Genomic DNA, 19,930 nt, shown 5'->3' with positions numbered 1-19,930 from the left:
GACTCCTTTTTGGTTTCCACGGGGTAGCCCATTCTGTATTTCAATGGGATGTCATAATACCTAATCTTCTGCTTTTACTTTTTGGATGTTTTTGCTTTCCTTTTGTCAGTGTGTCTCTGCTTTTTCAACCCTTATCATTTGTCTGAGCCATCATTCAAAAGGGGAAATGTTCATTTCAGGGAGATTATCTTTAGTTTCATGGGGGAAAGAGAAACAGGTTCAAATGAGGGAGACTTCATCAAAGAGACTTGTAATCCCTATTGTGTCTACAGAGCCTTCCCATAAAAGAATGTGATGAAAGGGCCTTAACCTTTTTCAGTACTTAGGGAGGCCTGCAACACATTAATCTGCTTTTTTTTCCACAAGAACCTCCTTCCTAAAGGGTTAAAGCAACAGTTCCCTGACCTGATGTTTTTCTTTTTATATTTTTGTTAATTAAGTCATATGATTACACCTAATTTTGGGTTTTATAAAGTTTGAGAACTGTAAGAGCGATACAAAATTCACTTATTCCTAGTCCTGTTTTTTTTTTTCTTGTTTTCTCACGATTTCCTTTAGTTGTCAGATTGAATTTTCACGCTCAACCAGATGCTTATCCTTTGCTTGCTTTGATTTTTTTTTGTTCAATAGTCTTTTAACAATAGTTTTTTTCTCTTTTGAAAAGATTATTATCAAGAAAAGACACTAAAAAAAGAGATTTTATAAACTCTAAAAAAAATAAAAATAAAATAATTATCACCTAAGCTAGCTTTATTACTATAAGAAATGAGAATAAAAATAATTCCACAGGTTGGCTAGACTTCTTAATCTTGTTCCGGTGGAGGCTAATTGGAGTCTGCTCTTTCCTAACTACAGACTAGAAAGTAAAAGTTTCCAGGCTTCTTATAACCAAGGTAAATCAACATCCCGCAATAACCCAGCTGTCCAGAAAAAAATAAAACTCAAACTTTTATTTGCAAGGGCTCAGTTAGTTGCCAACATGTTAGCAAAGTAGCCAATAAACATTTTTTATTTCTTAAAATAATTAAAGATGCTTTTTATATTGGTCACTTTTTAGCCAAGTGGGGAAACAAAATGCAATGGACAGACTCCTGGCTTGTTATCCCATGGCATGTCAATATAAAAAACAAAAAAATAAATAAAAATAATGCATACATTGATTTTACTAAAAAAAAATGTTCTTCTTATATGAGGGGGGTTATTTAAAAATGTCCAAATAAAGATCTTTAAAAATTTAGTTGACTCTACAGTAGCAACACTTGAAAAATAGTGTTCAGGACACTGGGCATGGACACCCCTAGGGAAGGTACCTGTTCATCTGCGGTTAAAGTTATGAGGCTAGGGAGGTGGGTTCATTTTTTTGTCCTATTAATCATCTGATTTGCAGGGAACCAAGAAATGAATTGTTCATCCATCATTAATGGTTCAACATATTATAACATATTGCGTAATACCTAAAGCTATTTACACCCATCAGATGAATAGATAGCAATGGTCATCCTGGGTGAGTATCTGACATGTGTACAGAAGGTTCCTAACATTGTTTGTGAATCCTTCAGAATATATATATCTCTATTTAATGTACAGCACTGGGTAATATATAAGGCAAAGGGAGGAGAACACAGCGGGATGTTGCTTGCTTGTTCCTACCCCAGCGGGTACTGTGTGTAGAGTCCTCAGACATCCATCTGTCACTCTGTCACTGGAAACCATCTTTCATCATTTCCAGTGACAAAAAATGTACATGTGTACACAGCCCAACTCTCAGAATTCCAGAGGATGAAAACACATGTAGAATAGCTTAGTACACTAACTACTTTATCATCTTGTAGTCTGTCTGTAACTTCAGCCCTCAGAGTAAAGCAGATTAATGAATATATATATATATATATATATATATATGTAAAGCGCTGGGTAATACATTATTACGGTAGCTACTCTGGCCTTTGCAACGCTAGGTGCCAGGTTCAAATCTTAGCCAGGACACTATCTGCATGGAGTTTGCAGGTTCTCCCCGTGTCTGCGTGGATTTGCTCCGGGTACTTTGGTTTCTTACCAAATTCCAAAAAACAGACATGCAGTTAGGTTAAAAGGTTACCCCAAAAATTGTCCATAGACTGTATTAAAGAAATATGATTATGGTAGGGATATTAGATTGTGACCCCCTTTGGGGGACAGCGGGTGACATGACTATGGACTTTGTACATTGCTGCGTAATATGATGGCGCTATATAAATATTGTTTAATAATAATCATAACAATAATATATATTGTGCAGTTTTGTATAGAGACCATATTTACCAGCAGAAGAAATGGTTCCAAATATAGAGCTCAGAAATACCAAACATTATTTGTAAATTGTTGCCTTGTACTTCACACTCCGTGATAGCTCTTAACTTTGTACATCACAGCAGGAATCCAATCACTGACAATGGTCTTTCAGGAGTATGGCAATTGTCATCGTAATTCAGCCCCATGCAATGTGACAATAAGGTATAAGGGGGAATCACTGCATATACATGTTTTGTGGTGTCCTCAGTAACGTGGAAATATTAACACTCATGCTGTGTTAGCCTATTGTGTTCAGATGTGGCAATGTTTCATTTATTTACTGACAATTCAGTTTTGATTGCTTAAACTTGAACCATCAGTTGCCTTAAATACAATGGCTACTGGGAAGAGTCTGTCACTGAGTAAAAAACTTTGAATTAAAAAACCTTTGATGGCATAAGTAGAGTAAAGCTAGACATTAATGCGTTTGAATAGGGTGTTACTTTTTGTTGTTTGTGGTGAGTAGGTGGATCTCCAGTAAATGTAACCCTGCACAACAAGGAGTAAATTGGTCCATTATGGTTGATTGACAACCGTTCTGAACGTTTAAAAATTTCAGGGTGAATAAAGAAATTGTTGTACAAATTACTATAAGTGCAATATATACATAGTCCTCAAAAAACCATGACTTTCATTTTTATATTTAGGTATCTGAGTATTGGTTAGTCTAGATCAGTGTTTCTCATCCAGGGTTTTGCAGAGCCCTATAGTTCCTCCAGAGGTTACTATGAGTTTCCTTGAGCAATGAGCAATTTGCAATTGCATTATACTCATCAATGGATACTCAACAACAAAGGTTTACCTATCTTGGTCCACTAAAATATATGAGGAAGAAGAAATCAAATCACTGAGGTTAAAAAAAGTTATCGGTGTGTTTGGTTTGTAATCTTTTTATACCATCATTTAAGGTTTTGAGAACCTACTAGGCTTTTACTTACTCCTCTATCTCTGTTGGGGAGATTTCCTCCCAATTCATATCAGGACAGTAAGTGATGGAAAATCTCACTAACAGAGGAAGATAAAAATAGAAAAGGAATTTTTATTAGGGTGATCCAGGGTTCAAAGTTGTGACGGTGTTTCTATTGCTGTCTGTGCCTTCTGTCTAAGTGACAAAGACATCAACCGTTTCATTATAAACACATAAAATCAGCATTATATATGATCACATATACAAAGTTCCATTCCAGTATTCACAGTTTAACCTAGTGGCATCCTGTTCTCCCATGTGTGTCAGAACAACTTTGTATAGGGTACAGTCTAGTCAGGTCCTACATCCTCAAGTAGCCACAAGGAAAGGGTGGTGGGATAAATTATATACAATTAAATGTAACATTCTGTTTTACATTCATTTGACCAACTTGTAGATGTTATATGTTGGAAGATAAACTTACTGGATAGATGTCTAAGACATAGAAAGATGGACGATTTATTCCTGCTGTGGCTTGTTTTTTTTTTTTGCACAACTTTCTGTGTATAAAGTTATAAATAAAGGCTGAGCCTTTTTCCCAATGATTGATTTATAGCTGTATTGCATAATAATATTATTATTACACAGTATTTATATAGCGCCAACATATTACGCAGCACTGTACAAAGTCCATAGTTATGTCACTATAGGTTATATAACTTATATAATATTTAATATACGATTATAAAAGTATCATATTTTATTAGTTTATTTGTTTTGTCTTGTTTACTTTTATATGTTTATTTGATTGTTACATGTTTGTTTTTTGTTCCTAGGGTTGTGTGCATCCATGTTTCTTGGTCTGTTGTAGTGTAAGGCTAGGTACACACGAAAGTCCAACAATGGTCACTCCTGCTGCTGACAGCTCAATTTTAGAGCAGTACTCCTTTACAGAAGACCGTGTCCCCTATGGTTCCAACAGTTCATCACAAATATAAAGTATACCCCAGCTCTTACATTGCATGTCCTAATTGAGCAGAACCAGAAAAAAAGATTAGCTCCCATGATGCGATATTGTTCTCTATTTTATTTCCAATGTTAATTGGTTGTATTTGGTAACGTCCAGGCGATCTAGTTTTAAAACACTATCCTGTTTTCTGTTAGACCAGAATCCATTTTTTTTCTTGCATCATAGTTAGTCTTAAATTTAATCTGGAACACCCACATACTGTATGTGCATGTGTATTGTCTTATATATACATGGCTGGGGTATATGCAATGATTATTTTTTCTCTCACTGTTTTTGATAAACATTCAGACCACATGCAAGTGCTTTCATTAAAGCCCATTGTATTGTGCTCAGTGTACCAGCTGACTTAGGGAAAAACACATCTGTGAATTGTATTAGCCTAACATCTGTAACATATATAGCCGAGTGGGTGTGTGGGCTTAGTTTATAGATGGGAGAATTTGCACAGTAAAATAGATTCAGGAACCTGCTAAAATACATATTTTATAGCTAAAAAGTTACAAATTTCCCTTTTAAAAAATGAAAGTAAAAAAGGTAAACTTAAACAATATATTGATGAAACTGCACCATTAACAATTTAGATCAATTTTGTTTCTATATGAAATACATTGATTACAATACAGGGAGTGTTTTCTGGAAACATACTTGTGGAAGTAATAAATGCCATTTCAGTTATCCTTAATTATTATTACTACACAGGATTTATATAGCACCAACATATTACAACGCACTGTACAAAGTTCATAGTCATGTCACTAGCTGTCCCTCAAAGGGATCACATTATTAGGTCCCTATCATGGTCATATGCCTGTAATACAGTCTAAGGTCAATTTTGGGGTGGTTAGTGAATTAACCTAACTGCAAGTTTTTGGAATGTGGGCGGAAACCCTTGCAGACACAAGGAGAACCCGCAAACTCCATGCAGATAGAGTCCTGGCTGGGATTTGAACCTGGGAACAGTGCTGCAAAGGCCAGAGTGCTAACCACTGAGCCACTGTGCTGCCCATCATGTGGGTAGGGAACAATTACAGCCTTACTAAAAAGCAACATTTGGTGTAATGGGCCTTATTTATAAATGCTCCTTAAGAAGGTAAAGACAGTCCAGCCCTCTAAATTTCTCTTAAAAGATACTTGAAGTATACAGCAACACATATAGGAATTGCAGGTCTGCATCAGCAATTTTCTTCAGGGTGTCTCTGTATTATTATTGAACGGTATTTATATAGCACCAACGTATTATGCAGCGCTGTACATTAAATTGGGGTTGCAAATCACAGACGAATGCAGAGAGTGATACAGGAGGAGGAGAGGACCCTGCCCCGAAGAGCTTACAATCTAGGAGTACTTTTAGAAGCAAGCTCGTGCTGTAAGCTTTGATGAACATGAATATGACATAAGCTTGCCTGTATTTAGATTCTTGCACTTGCACGTTCCCATGGGGAAACGTGGCTGTAAATGTAGCTATGCTCGGTGCCTTCTCTGGGGAATAAACTACACATTATGGATTGATTATTAAACAATGTCTGTTCATTCTGTTTATTCTTATTAATTACAGAAAAGACAAAAATAAAGCAAAGCATTAGTAGGATAAACAATAAAAACTTTACCTATATTAATATACCATTATTTAATGTACAGCGCTGTGTGATATGTTGCCCCCATATAAATACTATTTATTAATAATATGCTGTGTTAATATTTGTTGTTGGTAAAATCGTCTATTTCGATTCCTGAATCACAAAAACTAGAACCAATGCAATGAAACCAACTCATGTCATTTCTAGATTCAGAAGACCTGAAATACACTAAATATATTGAAAAATCCTTGGCAAGTGAAAAGCTGTGTAATAATAATAAATACAGAATGAGAACATGTGTACCAATGGGCATTGCCTGTAAAATCTGGATGTGATTTGAAATGATGCAACACACTAACACACATCATGTGCTTTAAATTTACCACAATGCACCTTCATGCAAGTGTGTTTCAAACATACTAAGGCCAGATTCATACCTCCTCTAAATTGCACGATTCTGCACGGTGCCATCCACTTGAATACTCACATGGCAGTGCTGTTATTAAAAAAAGCAGAGTCTGCACCTTTGACATTCATTCCCTATGGAGCTCATGCAAGGAGTAGCATGAATGTAGAGCCGCTGAGAAAGGCAACAATTCCTGGCTAGAGAAAGCGGTAAACGCACAGCAACGTCACCGCCATCGTGAAAGTAAAGTGTCCCCAACCTCCATGCTCTGACATTGCTCCCGTCTGCTTTTCAAGTAATGTGTTTGTTAACAGAGCTGCGAGAGACAATTGGCATTTTTTACAGATGATAATGAAGAGTAATTAAGTGCAAACAACCCCATTACAAAAATAAGATGTGTTTACTCCCAATTCAACTAACAAACACAAAAGGCAATTGAAGTGAGTTTTATGATGAATGCTTGACACAACTCCAGTAAGCAAACATGACAGTGGTAGACAATGCTACAAAGGCAGAAGCTAATGGCCTAACAAATGAATTGTTGTAGTTGGTGTAAAAAGAGGAGGAGCAGATTTTACTGAAGGATTGCTTACACACTTGTGGAAACTGTAATTAAATTGATCATATTTAGAACAAGAACAACCAAGGTGAAAGTAACTTGATGGAAGTTGGTGGGTGAAACTCGGCTACTCCTAAGCTTTTTATCTTGTTGACTTGTTGTAAATTGGCTTCACTTTCTCTGCACTAGGAACAAGGATTGGTTCAAACTCTGTTTATGATAACCTTTGGTGTTTAGCAAGGATTTGGGGTTGTGCTTAATTCTACCTCCTTTTCTCTTATCCAAAAGAATCTTAATGGTTATCTAATTTAGATCAAATTTACCTTGTAATGTTACCTTTAGAAGTCTGTATTAAGATATAGAAACACATTGGACATTTATTACAGGCCTATTATTAAAAATCAAACAATGTGATTTGTAGCAAACAAGGAGAAGACAGCCTGTATCCATGTGATCATATTAAGCTCCTGAAAAAAGTTTTCTGATTGGTTGCCAAAAATGATGTTGTTAAATATCACCTTGACACAATGGGCCTGATTTATTAAAGCTCTCCAAGGCTGGAGAGGATACACTTTCATCAGTGAAGCTGGGTGGTCCAGCAAACCTGGAATGGATTGAAAACATTTACTAACTAATACCAAATGACTTTTAAGACCTCCATTCCAGGTTTACTGGGTCACCCTGCTTCACTGATGAAAGTATATCCTCTCCAGCATTGGAGAGCCTTAATAAATCAGGCCCAATGGACCTGATTTATGAAAGCTCTCCAAGACTGGAGAAGATAGACTGTCATGGTAGAACCTGGAATCAATCTGGTTCTGGATTGAAAACATTGGCCAATAGAAAATTATTTTTTAGAAATCTATTCCAGGTTGGCTGGATCACTCAGGTCCTCCCAATATAATCTTTTGCAGCTTTAATAAATCAGACCTATAGTGTGTTAGGAACTGCATACTAATAATAACCAGTATTCATATAGTACCGACATATTACGTAGCGTTGTATAGCTCATAGCCATGTCAGTAGCTTGTCCCTCAATGGTGCTCACAATCTATTTTTCCTACCTCAGTCATATGTCTTTATTACAGTCCAAGGGCAATTTTGGGGGAAAGCCAATTAACCTAACTGCACGTTTTTTGGGAGGAAACCGGAGTACCCGGAGGAAACCCACACAAACACGGGGGGAACCTGCAAACTCCATGCAGTTAGTGTCCTGGTACCTAGGGTTGCAAAGGGCTGAGCACTTACCTCTAAGCCACGGTGCTGCCCTTCACTATGTATCAGAAGCTTGTAAGAGGCCAAGTGTTACAATATATAATAATTCAATGAGGGCAATATTAGAGACCAAACCAAGTTTAAATAAAAATGGATTTGGCTTTTTTATTAAAAAAGGAAAGTGGAGCAATATCTAAGACAATTTTCTAAAGATAAATACTAAAGTACTGGTTTATTATGGTATAGTATATTCTCTGCTATTACAAATCATCAATATTGCGTCCTGCTTGGGGCTTCTTAAAGTATAAACTGCCGCCAGATTCAACAACTTGCCCTAAAATTGCCTTTCGTTGCCATCCTGCAATGGGTGCATTTTAGGAGACTGACCTCTTTTACATCTCACGGTGTACCAATGTAACCTACGTATTGTCTACACGCGCTCAGACACTGTTTAAAATGTACAGTGAAGTGATCAGGCCTATTTTTAAGCTGCGCTTTCTTCAAATAACAAAAGTGTTTCTCTCTTTTCTCTGAATGCAGCTTTTTCTGCCCTAGCTCAATCCTTAATTGGGTTTTGCTTTTAATTTTGGATGGGTAATTAGGAACGTCTAGCTGTTTGTATTTCTCACTTGTGAAGCTGAGGAGGCTGAGATCACTTGATAAGACCGGGGACAGTGGAGTGCCAGACAAAGCATAGAGTCCCACGGAAGGGAGGGAGGGATGACATTCTGGATAGGCACTTCAAAACAAATAAAAGTGATCTGTAGACTTTCAAGATGAGCAAAGAAGTGACAGTTTTGATGTAACATTGATTTGCCATGCTGAATGGTGTCTTGTTTACTTCTAATCAGTCGAGACATATTGTCTTACGGTGCCCATAACATTTTGAGGGTGGTTGGATATGAAAAGCATGGGCCCAACACTACCAAAGGCACATAGGCTGAAAAACAGTGGTACTGGGAGGCCTGTAATTATGTTGGCTCAATTCTGCCATGTTTGCATAAATAGAGAATGAAGTAGTGGTAACCGAATAGGAGAAGACTAGAAAATGTTAAATTGTAAGCTCTTCGGGGCAGGGTCCTCTCCTCATCCTGTGTCACTGTCTGTCATTTGCAACCCCTATTTATTGTACAGCGCTGCATAATATGTTGGCACTATATAAATACTGTTTATTAATAATAATAATAATAATAATAATAATAATAATAAATGTTTATAAAATGACAAAGTAGATGGAGACAGGCTTTGTTTAGTTGCTCCTTCTTATCTCCAGCATCTTGGACCAATCACATTCATAACATTATGGCATAATGTAGAGCAATCTTTCTCAACTTTTAAACAGGGGGGAACACTTGAAAAAACTTTCAGGTCTTTAGGGAAACTCTTATTTAGATATTATATCCACAGCTCACAGTACATTAGTGTGGTGGTCAGTGGGAATAATGTCTCCCTTACAGAGAGCCAAAAACATCATTGGTCCAGTTAAACTGATCTGAGAGGCACAAAATGCTTTTTGTTTAAGGAACCCCTAGCAACCTTTGGAGGAACCCTAAATGGGAAACACTGGTGTATTTGCAGTGGATTAGGAGCCAGGCTAGTCGAGATTGGGCTTCCTGAGTCGAAGTATAAAAAGAGAGGAGGTAAACTTATCTCTTGTGCCAACTTCCTTCCAGGCAATAATTGATTTATCAGCAACAGAACACTGCACATTGAAATGCAAAATAATATTCTTTTCAAAAATAAAGGCACTACTACTGGAACATTTCAGTCCATAGTGAAATGTGTCAGGGCTTGTTCATGCTTGCTGTTTTTAATATAGGTAAAATATTGTTTTGTAATTTAGTAAGCTGTGTTTCTAAAATTGACTAATTTATTGGAGATATAACTGTGCAATGTGAAGTTTGGGCTCACCTAGATCATCATGTGGAATACTGTGCCAGATTTTTGGCAGTCATTGATGTACAGAGGGCTAAGCTCAAATTCCGCAGAGACTCAGATGAGGTGCTTAGTGCAGGCTGGTCACAGACAACTCAATATACACAAGAAATGTCCATGATGTGGGTCATTGTTTGGAATAGGTACGTTGTTTCTTTACAGCAAAAGGTCAGTGAGTCTGCTACAGACTAAAAGCTAAGCAGTGAACAACCCTAGCAACATGAGTTGAAGGTTCGGCACTTTCTGTGTTCCTCTTCTGCTGAACGTCCAAGGCAATCACCTCTTAGGAGTGTAATCACAAACCAATCCAGCTTCGGCTGGACAGGAACAGTGGGTTGCAGCATGATCATTCCTTGGGGAGGATACAGACATGCTGCAGACAATCCTGATTCTGGCTTTTCATGGTTGGAACTATGATGAACTGACAATGAGCAGTCTGTTTGCTCTCTGTAACCTGTCGACATTCTCCCCCAAAACAGGTTGGATTGCCTGAATCTACCCACTGACATCAGTTTACCTCACAAGGTAGCCAAGTTGAATTGGGAGTCCTATCCTTTAATGCTTTATACATTTTGCAATATACTTAAAAATATAAACATTTTTGTCTAGAACTTCTAGTTTATCACACCCTGCTGAACTAAAAAAGGGTCCTTTAATTCCTGAAACATTTATAATCCTACCTTGTAGGTTTGTTGTCTAAGCCTCCAAAGTTACATGGGATTGTTTGATGGTGGCACTATTTGTTTTTGCAGAACCTGTGTGCTAATTTTAGGTCCGTTTGAAGTTTACCAGTGTGAGATGTATGTTAGCTGTACTCACTTTGATATATCCGTGGTCATGGAGATAACAGTCATCTAGTGTTTACAGAAAGCTTTAATTTTTAAAGGGGAGCCCCATGCTAACTGGAAAGTTGCATGTTTTTGCAAGCACTAAAGCTGCCTTGGCACATTGGGCTTGATAAAGTTCTCTGAGACTGGAGAAGAGAGACTTTCATGGAAGAACCTGAGTGATGTGGCAAACTTGCAATGGATCTAATCCAGGATTGAAAACATATGCCAAATAGCACTTTTAAGAAAGCCATTACAGTTTGGAATCTGGATCACCCAGGTTCGCCCATGATAGTCTAACTTCTCCAGTCTGGGAGAGCTTTAAAAAACCAGGCTCATAGATTGGAGATAGAGGTGACTTCTAAATCCATCTTTCAGACAGTCCTACGGCTTGTGTCGATGTCGATGTCTATGGGATTGAGTCGAAGGCATCAGTCTAACAGGCTCCTGATATCATTTAGAATCCATTGATTGCATTGTAATGGAAATGCAAGGTCCATCTGACCTGAACAAAAGCCAGTTGACAGAGGTCTTTTATGTTTCTGCTCTGTACAACGACATTCATACTTATATCAAAGAAATGAGCATGACTATCTAGTGATATCTGCAGCTCCAGTCTTACCTTCTGAAGAGTTTGCAAACCAGTGATCCAGGCATCCATGACAAACAACACAGCCAACACAACCAGATTCCATACCCTTAGCTCAGCAGCAGCACACCTTGGTCAAGAAGACCTAAAACACATATCCAGCTTATGGATTGGACATTGAAGAAGCAAACGGATGGGGTCATACGTGGGCTCTGCAGAGACTACTTGGCTGCCAGTGCTGCCGCTCTTCCCATTTGGATGCTGCTGTGCTTGGGATTATAGAAGGTTCACAAATCCAAAGCTAACATTATTTGAATTAAAAAATACAGAGGGACAGAAAAGGTATTTCCATTGGAGCTGCAGTGGTTTAGGCTTCAGCCCCTGCTATTGTACATGCATGATTTTTAGCAGTTTAATTATAATGATCGAACATTCTCTGATGGAGACATTGGCTCTGTATTTCGTGAGCTACACAGTAACAGCATGTTGTAGTAATTAATCCCATATTATTGCACAGTACTGTATGGCAATAATTCTTACTACGTGTTATTGTGTAGCTTATACCATTGGGAACAATTTGTTCCATTAGTGAGCAGCCAGTTGATACTATTTAGCTCCTAATTGCCTGGACAGTTTTGCTTAAAAAACCCCGTGTAGATGCGTCTAGCTCCCCACTGGCGATTAGATCTCTATGTTACTAAGATTTCACTACTCATTGCCAAAAGCATGGGGTCAAAACTCTGGTTTCTTAAAATGTGTAACACCATTAGGTAACATTGCTTTTCAGATACCCCTACATCTTTATTGGAGTTCCTTAGAAATTTATTACCATATAAATAGACACATAGCTACATATGAAAATTCCAAGTTATTTTTATTTTCCAACCATAATTTATTTACAAATACACTTTATAACTTTTATATACATTGCACATTTACATGGTAAAAAAGTACAAAACTATATATTTAAATGAATTTATATTTAACTTGCCATGTTTTTTTTCTGAAAATATAAAATTGAATCAGAAACAAAAAGGTGTACTAGGAAAAGCAAGAAACTTGGACTGATATAGCTCTGATATGATTAAACATAAAAGAAAGGAAAGTGATACTTTTTGCATTGGTTTGTGAAAGAATGAAAAAATGTGGGTTAAGGGAACGGTTTGTCTTTCCACCCGTCATCACAAAATCCTTGTTGGTGCAATTCACTAAATATACAGGTATAGGTGTCAATAATAAAATAGACAATAAAGGGCACAGTTTTTGGGAGCTATTGGGTTTACCTAATGTTTGAGCATCTATCCATTCCCTAGGAATAATGGGCAACACTGGCATCATAATCTCCAGGGAACAGATCAGCTAAAACAAATATTATTCATTTGTCAGGACCACTTGTTGACAAACACGAGGGTACTTACAATGGGTCTAAAGATACTTCTGCTTCTTAAAGTAAATTCACAGAAACATTTCAGAGATTTAGCAAGGAATAAGTCATTTAAAATAGTTATCAGTATTTTCATTGTTTAAAAACAATAGCTAATGGGGTAGATACTTTAAAACAATTTCAGCAACACTGGTCTAGACAACAGGTAGGTTAGTCCACCAAGAATAAAAGATTCAGTAAGTGCTAATTGGCCAAATCAACCCCCTTTGCAGTCAGTTCCCAGGATAGCCGAAGCAATCAGCCCAGTCTCACTTTCGCATTTGAAGTATACTAATATTTATAATGAAAGATTATCCTAATCAAGGAGGACTCCTCCTGCTGCAAGAACTTCTGCAGAAACATCTCAAGCCTGGAGTCTCCAGGAGATAGAAAAGTCAATGGGTGATTCATCCCACCAGCATCGGCCTGTAATAAAAACCTCCATTCTGTATGGACTAAACCTTTAAAAGACGACCTTTCCCTATTAACCACAACTGATATAGTTATTGCAGCCTCTTTTGGTCAGTCAAGGTCCTTGTAAACAAAACCCAAAGAATGTATGTACAGGAGAAAAGAAAAAAAAAAAACCCAATAAATAAAACAGCAGAACGGACATGCAAATGTGATCAAGAGAGAAAACTCAAAGCAGAACTCAGTCCTCCGAGACAGCGACCACTGAACAGCACCCTACAATCACTCCCTGAGCCAGGGGCAGAATGATGGCTGAGCAAGTGGCCTCTGTCTTGTGGAGGTTTTCAAAGTCCTGCCTTGGGACCTCATTTTACAGAGCAGACAGTCATGGTCAGATGTAAGGAATGGACTAACAAGAAAAGAAAAATAATAAGCTGAACTTTACAAGCAAAAGGCATCTCACAATAAATAACACTGCTCTCCCTTTGACGAATATATTTTCTTCAAAACAAGGTGTACAGTCAAACAGACATTTTATGTATAAATTATAAAAACATGACACTGTATAAATAAATGTCTACCCGACTCAACTATATGTATACTTTTTTCTTCTTCAAAATAAATAAGCATACACCTATGTACAGTATGGACATTAAAGGGTCAGTTCACCCAAAACTGATATTTCAATTTTGTGTGAATGTAGGGGGGCTACATCACCGGGGCAGCTTCTTATACCTTTCTTAGTTCCATTGGTGGGATCTCTGCATTTGTTTCCCATTAACGGCAATCTGCGGAGTCCATTATGAAGCTTCTCCCTAAGCTTTTGGAAGACTCTATAGCAGAAAACTGGAGAACGTAGAAGATCTCAACAATGGAGTCTCCAGGAGATATAAGAAGACATTGGGTAATCTAGACCACCGAAATCTACTCAGAAGTGAAATATCAGTTTTGGGCACACAGCCCCTTTAATCCGTGCCAAGAAAGGCTGTTCCAACAGTTTTACCAGTGGACGGAAGATAGAGAGACGCTGTTGTAGTCTGGATCCTCTTCCTCATCCTCTTCCTCCGCTTCTTCATTAATGGCTATATAGGGAATATAGGGGAGCTGTTGTTTAAATAAGGACAACAACAGCGCAGAAGCTCAGTGCATGATTTTTGTTTTTTTTGTTCTGAACAGCCAGAATACAGCGTTGCATTGTATGTGACTTGTAGTAATAATGCCTTTTGGCATCTCTATATAGTAATACTTGTTCCTTTCTGTTTGTGTTTTTTTTATATTTTTTTAATTAATGTATGAAGTCTTAACTGCAGCAAGTTCTGTAGGACCTCAATGGATCGACTTTTATTGCAGGTTCCTGTAAATCAGACAAAAAGCGCTCTGGTGTTCTAGGTGTACTGCTTGTGTCTTCAAAGAGTTAGTAGTAGGGGCGCCCACTGCGTAAAGTGACGCATAGAGCAACTTTTTTCTACCGGAGTTTGGAGTTAGGTCACTCAAAAGCGTTAATGAAGCAATCAGCGAAGCACACAGAAGCAAAATTAGAAAAATAGAAGGAAAGATATTCTCAGGCAACCCCTTTAGACAATGATATTTTGTTTTTTGTTTTTTTGTTTTCCTGCATTAGAGGCAATCATAGTCTGGCAAGGCCCCTTCACTGCTAGAAATGGGGCAGGTGTAAAAGCTAGCATTGGTGCTGCTGTCTAATTCTGTCTAGTCCTCATTAGGGAGGGGTTGCCTTTAGAAATCTTACTTTTGTTTTGCAGCTAAGTCACTTACAGTTGCAAGATCCGCTGTGTTTGACTTCCAAAAGTATCCCCAAGGAGCAGGCTGCCTGTTTCATGGCGCACTCGCTTGGGTAGGTGGTGTTATCGCTGGCGCAAACCGCTTCATCCGACTTGCTGTTTGGACAGATATCGTCACACGCGGCGCAGCGTCCTCTGCCCACTCTACTGTCCCATAGGCATTTCTTGCCTACGTTGCACTGGATGTCTTCACACGACTTGGCCTCTGCAAAGAAAAATGAGGCAGATGTTAGAATATTCAGAGCCAGGTGAACTGCTGCGTGGTTGCAAAATTACTCCTGGCTTCATTTTCCACTCAGGCACTATCTAGATTTTCTGCGTTTTATTTTACAGACATGAAGATCCCTCATATGCCAGAAAGTGGATTTGTTTCCTGCTACAGGATTGTGGATTTGTCCAATAGCACACAAAACATTCAACTCCTTCTCATTTGTATCTATATACTGCAAGACAATCTAATTATCAACAACTCCATGGTGATTACTTTACAAAAGAACATCAACAAATAAAAAAAAATGTACAAAGCTTTGCATCAATTTCTGCAGATCAAAAATCTTCATGACCCTGCTAAATATAACAGTTTCACTGCCCAATATTGTGACATTGATTCTAACATTTCCTAAAAACAAATTTGTCACCCACATGAAATTAAAACTATAAAGGGCAGTCAGCCAAAATTATTCATAGGGATAAAGTATCTTCTACAGAATGAATACTTAAAACACCAGGAGTTGCATAGTTGGGAACCATAGCGGATATTTACAGAAAAGTTGTGTGGAATGATCCTTTCACAATAAGGAGTTTGGTAAATAAAGGAAGGATTTTTTTTACACCCAAAGCCAAGCAGACATTGGACTGGCAAGCTGTCCTTTTACTGTTGAATATTCTCATATATATATATATATATATATATATTAAGTGTTGGTTTGTATCAGAAGTGAACTGCAGTGCGCTATATGTAGGATAGTTTAATGGGATGATATATTAATGAATGATATATAAAATGATATGATGGAAAGGCACGTGATAAAATGATATGATATGTAGAATGGTATAATAGTGTGATATGATGGGATCATATGATATGTAAGATTGTATATTAGTATGATATGATGGGATCATATGATATGTAAGATTGTATATTAGTATGATATGATGGGATGATATGATATATATGTAGGATGGTGTAATAGCGTGATATAATTGAAATGATATGATATGTAGGATGGTATAATGGGGTGATATGATGGGATGATATGATATGTAAGATTGTATATTAGTATGATATGATGGGATGATATGTAGGATTGTATAATAGCATGATATAATGGAAATGATATGATAAGTAGGATAGTATAATAGTGTGATATAATGGAAATTATATGACGGGATGATGTGTAGGACAATAATTTTTTTTTACAGCAGGCTGAGATTTAAGACAAATATAATTCAGGATAAGATAATGCTACACAAGTCCAATACTCACTGATGCATTTTCCCTCATACGCCAGCCCGATAGATCTGCCTAGTAGGCAGGTGGCTTTCCTTAAGTGACACGCACTAGCATACGTGATGCCATCGTTGCCGCATAAGTACTGATCCGGCGAGGTGGGCTCCGGGCAGTTGAGGTGGCAGGTCACACAATACGCATTATTAGTCTGATCCACCACGCAGGTGGACGTCCCAGGGCATAACACGTCTCTGCAGGTCTCTGAAACAAACACAAGGGGAGACAGTGATCAATGTGAGCTCACTGTAAGGTATCAGTGCAGACACCAGAAAGCACCATCACACGGCTGACTGCAGGATATTATTATACATATACATTCCTCTAGGCTTGATGCCACATGGTGTAGTATCACAATATGATAAATCTGGGACTGGAACATACTTTTACATTTGCCTTGATACTGCACATCCAGCTCGGGCATTCCTTTACACTTGGCTTTCAGCAGGGCACACTCGTCCTTGTAAGTCTTGCCATCCAAGCCACAGACGGGACTCTTCCAGGTTATGTTGGAGCAGTCTGGGGCGCACACACAGCGCGGCTTGTTCTTCTTGTTCATCTTACACTTCTTCCCAGGACCGCAGTCCACATTCTCACACGTCTCTGGGAATGGATAGACACACAACATTAGCTGGGTGATCTCTATGCTCTCTAATGGCACAACACTCTCAGCAAACTCCATATGTGAACTATAGAAAACCTATATATCGGTTATCTCCATGTCATCTATCAATCTGATCTCCTGTCTTTATTCATATCTATTATCTATATCATCTGTATATCTAACATTCCCTATATCTCTATTATCTTCCCCCATATCTATCTATCTATCTATCTATCTATCTATCTATCTATCACATGTGTGTATAATATATAGATATATATGTAGCGTGCTGTGTCAGTGTGTGAATATCAAGCTTTATCTGTACATATGTGTTATGTGCACATGTGCGTGTTTTATATATAGATATATATGTAGTGTGCTGTGTCAGTGTGTGAATACTGAGCTGTATCTGTACATATGTATTATGTGCACATGTGTGTATAATATATAGATATATATGTAGCGTGCTGGTGCAGTGTGTGAATACTGAGCTTTATCTGTACATATGTGTTGTGTGCACATGTGTGTATAATATATAGATATATATGTAGTGTGCTGTATCTGTACATACGTGTTGTGTGACGTGTGTATATATGTAAAGTGCTATGCATACACACATTGAATGTGATTCCCTATCGGCTGTGATCAGAGATGCGGGACCCTGTGTACCCCCCATAATGTACATGTAGGCACTGCCACTATTTAACCCTCGATGGAATCCATACCCAGACTCGTATGCGAATGCGCACTTTTGCAGCATACGTATGTACACATGTGCTGATAACACGTCCAAGCTTAACTATAACAAATGTCACTGCACAGCAATATTATTCTCATCATCCAGAACAGTCCAGAGATAGGGAATGGGGGTCCTACCTTTGCAGGGGATGCAGTGTGGCGCCCCTCCATTGAAGATCATCCATTTGAAGAGGGTGCTGTTGGGTACATCTTCCTCCGTCCATGAGGTGCCCAGCCTGCCCGTCTTGCAGCATTCCTCCTTGGTCAGATCCGTCCTGTAGAGAACCTGGCAGCGGCCGTTCTTGGATTGCTGAAGCCAGCAGTTCCCAGCTGGAAGACACACACAGCGCCCAGCCACAGCGTCAGTGAGCGCCAGCGCAGCAGACACAACACGTGCGACTTTTCCACTACACTGTTTACTTTGTATCCATCCTGGGACATTAACCCCTTCCAGCCACCCACCCTGACACCTTCCAGGTGACTTCCCCTAATCTGCCACAATCCCATCCTTCCCACATCTCCCATTCCATTTCTCTTTAATAAGAAGACAATTTACTATATAAAAAAAAAAGCCCACACTTAGCATTATCTGACGTTAGAGGTGCAGACTTCCATTAGCTATGTGTCCTGGGCATGGGAAAAAAAAAGTTTTCTCAGCTCAAAAAAAATAAAAGGAAATCCAGAAAAGCGCAGTGCCAACGCACAGCATGGGTAGGTGAAGTGAGCTGGATCCATCCCACCCGGGGAAAGCAGAAAATGCTGTGTGATCTTACCCTGGACGCTGTGATCTTCCATGTAATGGCACAGGGAGGCGGTGAGAAGGACTAGAAGGCTCGGGCGGATTCTTTGATTTAACATCCTCAGTGACCGCACAGGACAGACGCGATGGGAAGCCGGGGAGACGCGCTGGGTGCAGCTGGACGCGCTGCGCTCGCTCTATTGAATGGATGTCAGGCTATGCAGTCTCTCTTTAAATCTATAAGGGGGTCTTAGCTGTGTGCGGTGGGCGGTCTCCAGCCAGTGTTTGGGGGGTGGAGATCCCTCTCTCCCTCTTCTCCTTCTTCTCCGTCTTCTTCTGCTGAGAATGTTACAATGAATCCGATGACACGACCCACCTCCAGCTCTTACACCCCTAGGGGGTAGGTACACCAGCTTCAGGATTAAAACGCCAGGAGGAGCGGCGGAGCGCGCTGGATGGTGCAGATTCGGGGTGAGGAGCTCAGGAGGACCCCAGAGAGGACCTGTCACCTCCGATGGCTCTCCTCCGATCTCTGAGCCCGGCTGGGACTTCTCACACTCTAATAAAAAGAAGTTTCAGTGGGCGCGCTTGGCAGCGTCTGGGAGTATCAGCGGATGGTGTAGGCGGCGTCCTGTGCTGAGATTGCCCCATAAATGATGATAGGACCCCCCTCCCCTCCTATAATGGGGGGGCTCAGCTACAAGATTGGAGATATTTCATTCTCTGCACAGCCAATACTCAGCGCAAAGTAGGGATTGTGGAGTGTATAAGGTTCATTCTGCACATGACACATTCACTGTACATTCGCAGGTCATTCTCCAATAGCCCAGGGGTCACATGATTCACCCTACTAATTGCAGATACAAATCATTAGAGGGTCCCCTATACTACACAGAAACTACAGGGACCCCTATACTGATTACAACCTACAGGGACCCCTATACTGTACACCACATACAGGGGCCCCTAAACTGATCACAACCTATAGGGACATCTAAACTGCACACAGTCTATGGGGACCCCCCTTATACTGATTACCACTTACAAGGAACTCCATAATGCACAGGACCTATGGATACTGCCCCATAGTGATCACCAACTATAGGGACCCCCATATTGTACACCACATACAGGGGCCCCTATACTAATCACAACCTTTAGAGACCCCTAAACTGATCATCACCTTCAGGGGCTCCCCTATACTTATCTGCACCTACCTACAGGGACCCCTAAACTGCACACAATGTATAGTGACCCCCCTATACTGATCCCCACTTACAAGGACCTCCATAATGCACAGGACCTATAGAGAATGCCCCATAGTGATCACCAA

At 39.2% G+C, this 19,930-nt stretch overlaps 1 protein-coding gene across 1 annotated transcript; it reads right to left on the bottom strand.

The window, feature by feature from the left end:
• Positions 1–12,233: 12,233 nt before the first annotated feature.
• Positions 12,234–19,156, bottom strand: FST (follistatin). The gene is made up of 6 exons (XM_072416692.1): positions 18,632–19,156; positions 17,997–18,188; positions 16,901–17,119; positions 16,496–16,720; positions 14,984–15,214; positions 12,234–14,292 (listed from the first exon to the last, which is right to left on the bottom strand). The coding sequence occupies exons 1-6, from the start codon at positions 18,714–18,716 to the stop codon at positions 14,210–14,212; spliced, it is 1,035 nt and encodes a 344-aa protein (XP_072272793.1). The 5' UTR covers positions 18,717–19,156; the 3' UTR covers positions 12,234–14,209.
• Between the last annotated feature and the right edge of the window lie 774 nt (positions 19,157–19,930).

This window comes from Pyxicephalus adspersus, chromosome 6 (assembly GCF_032062135.1).
Source record: "Pyxicephalus adspersus chromosome 6, UCB_Pads_2.0, whole genome shotgun sequence".
Classification (NCBI taxonomy): domain Eukaryota; kingdom Metazoa; phylum Chordata; class Amphibia; order Anura; family Pyxicephalidae; genus Pyxicephalus; species Pyxicephalus adspersus.
Note: the sequence above shows the minus strand (reverse complement) of the source record. Positions and strands in the feature narration are given on the sequence as shown.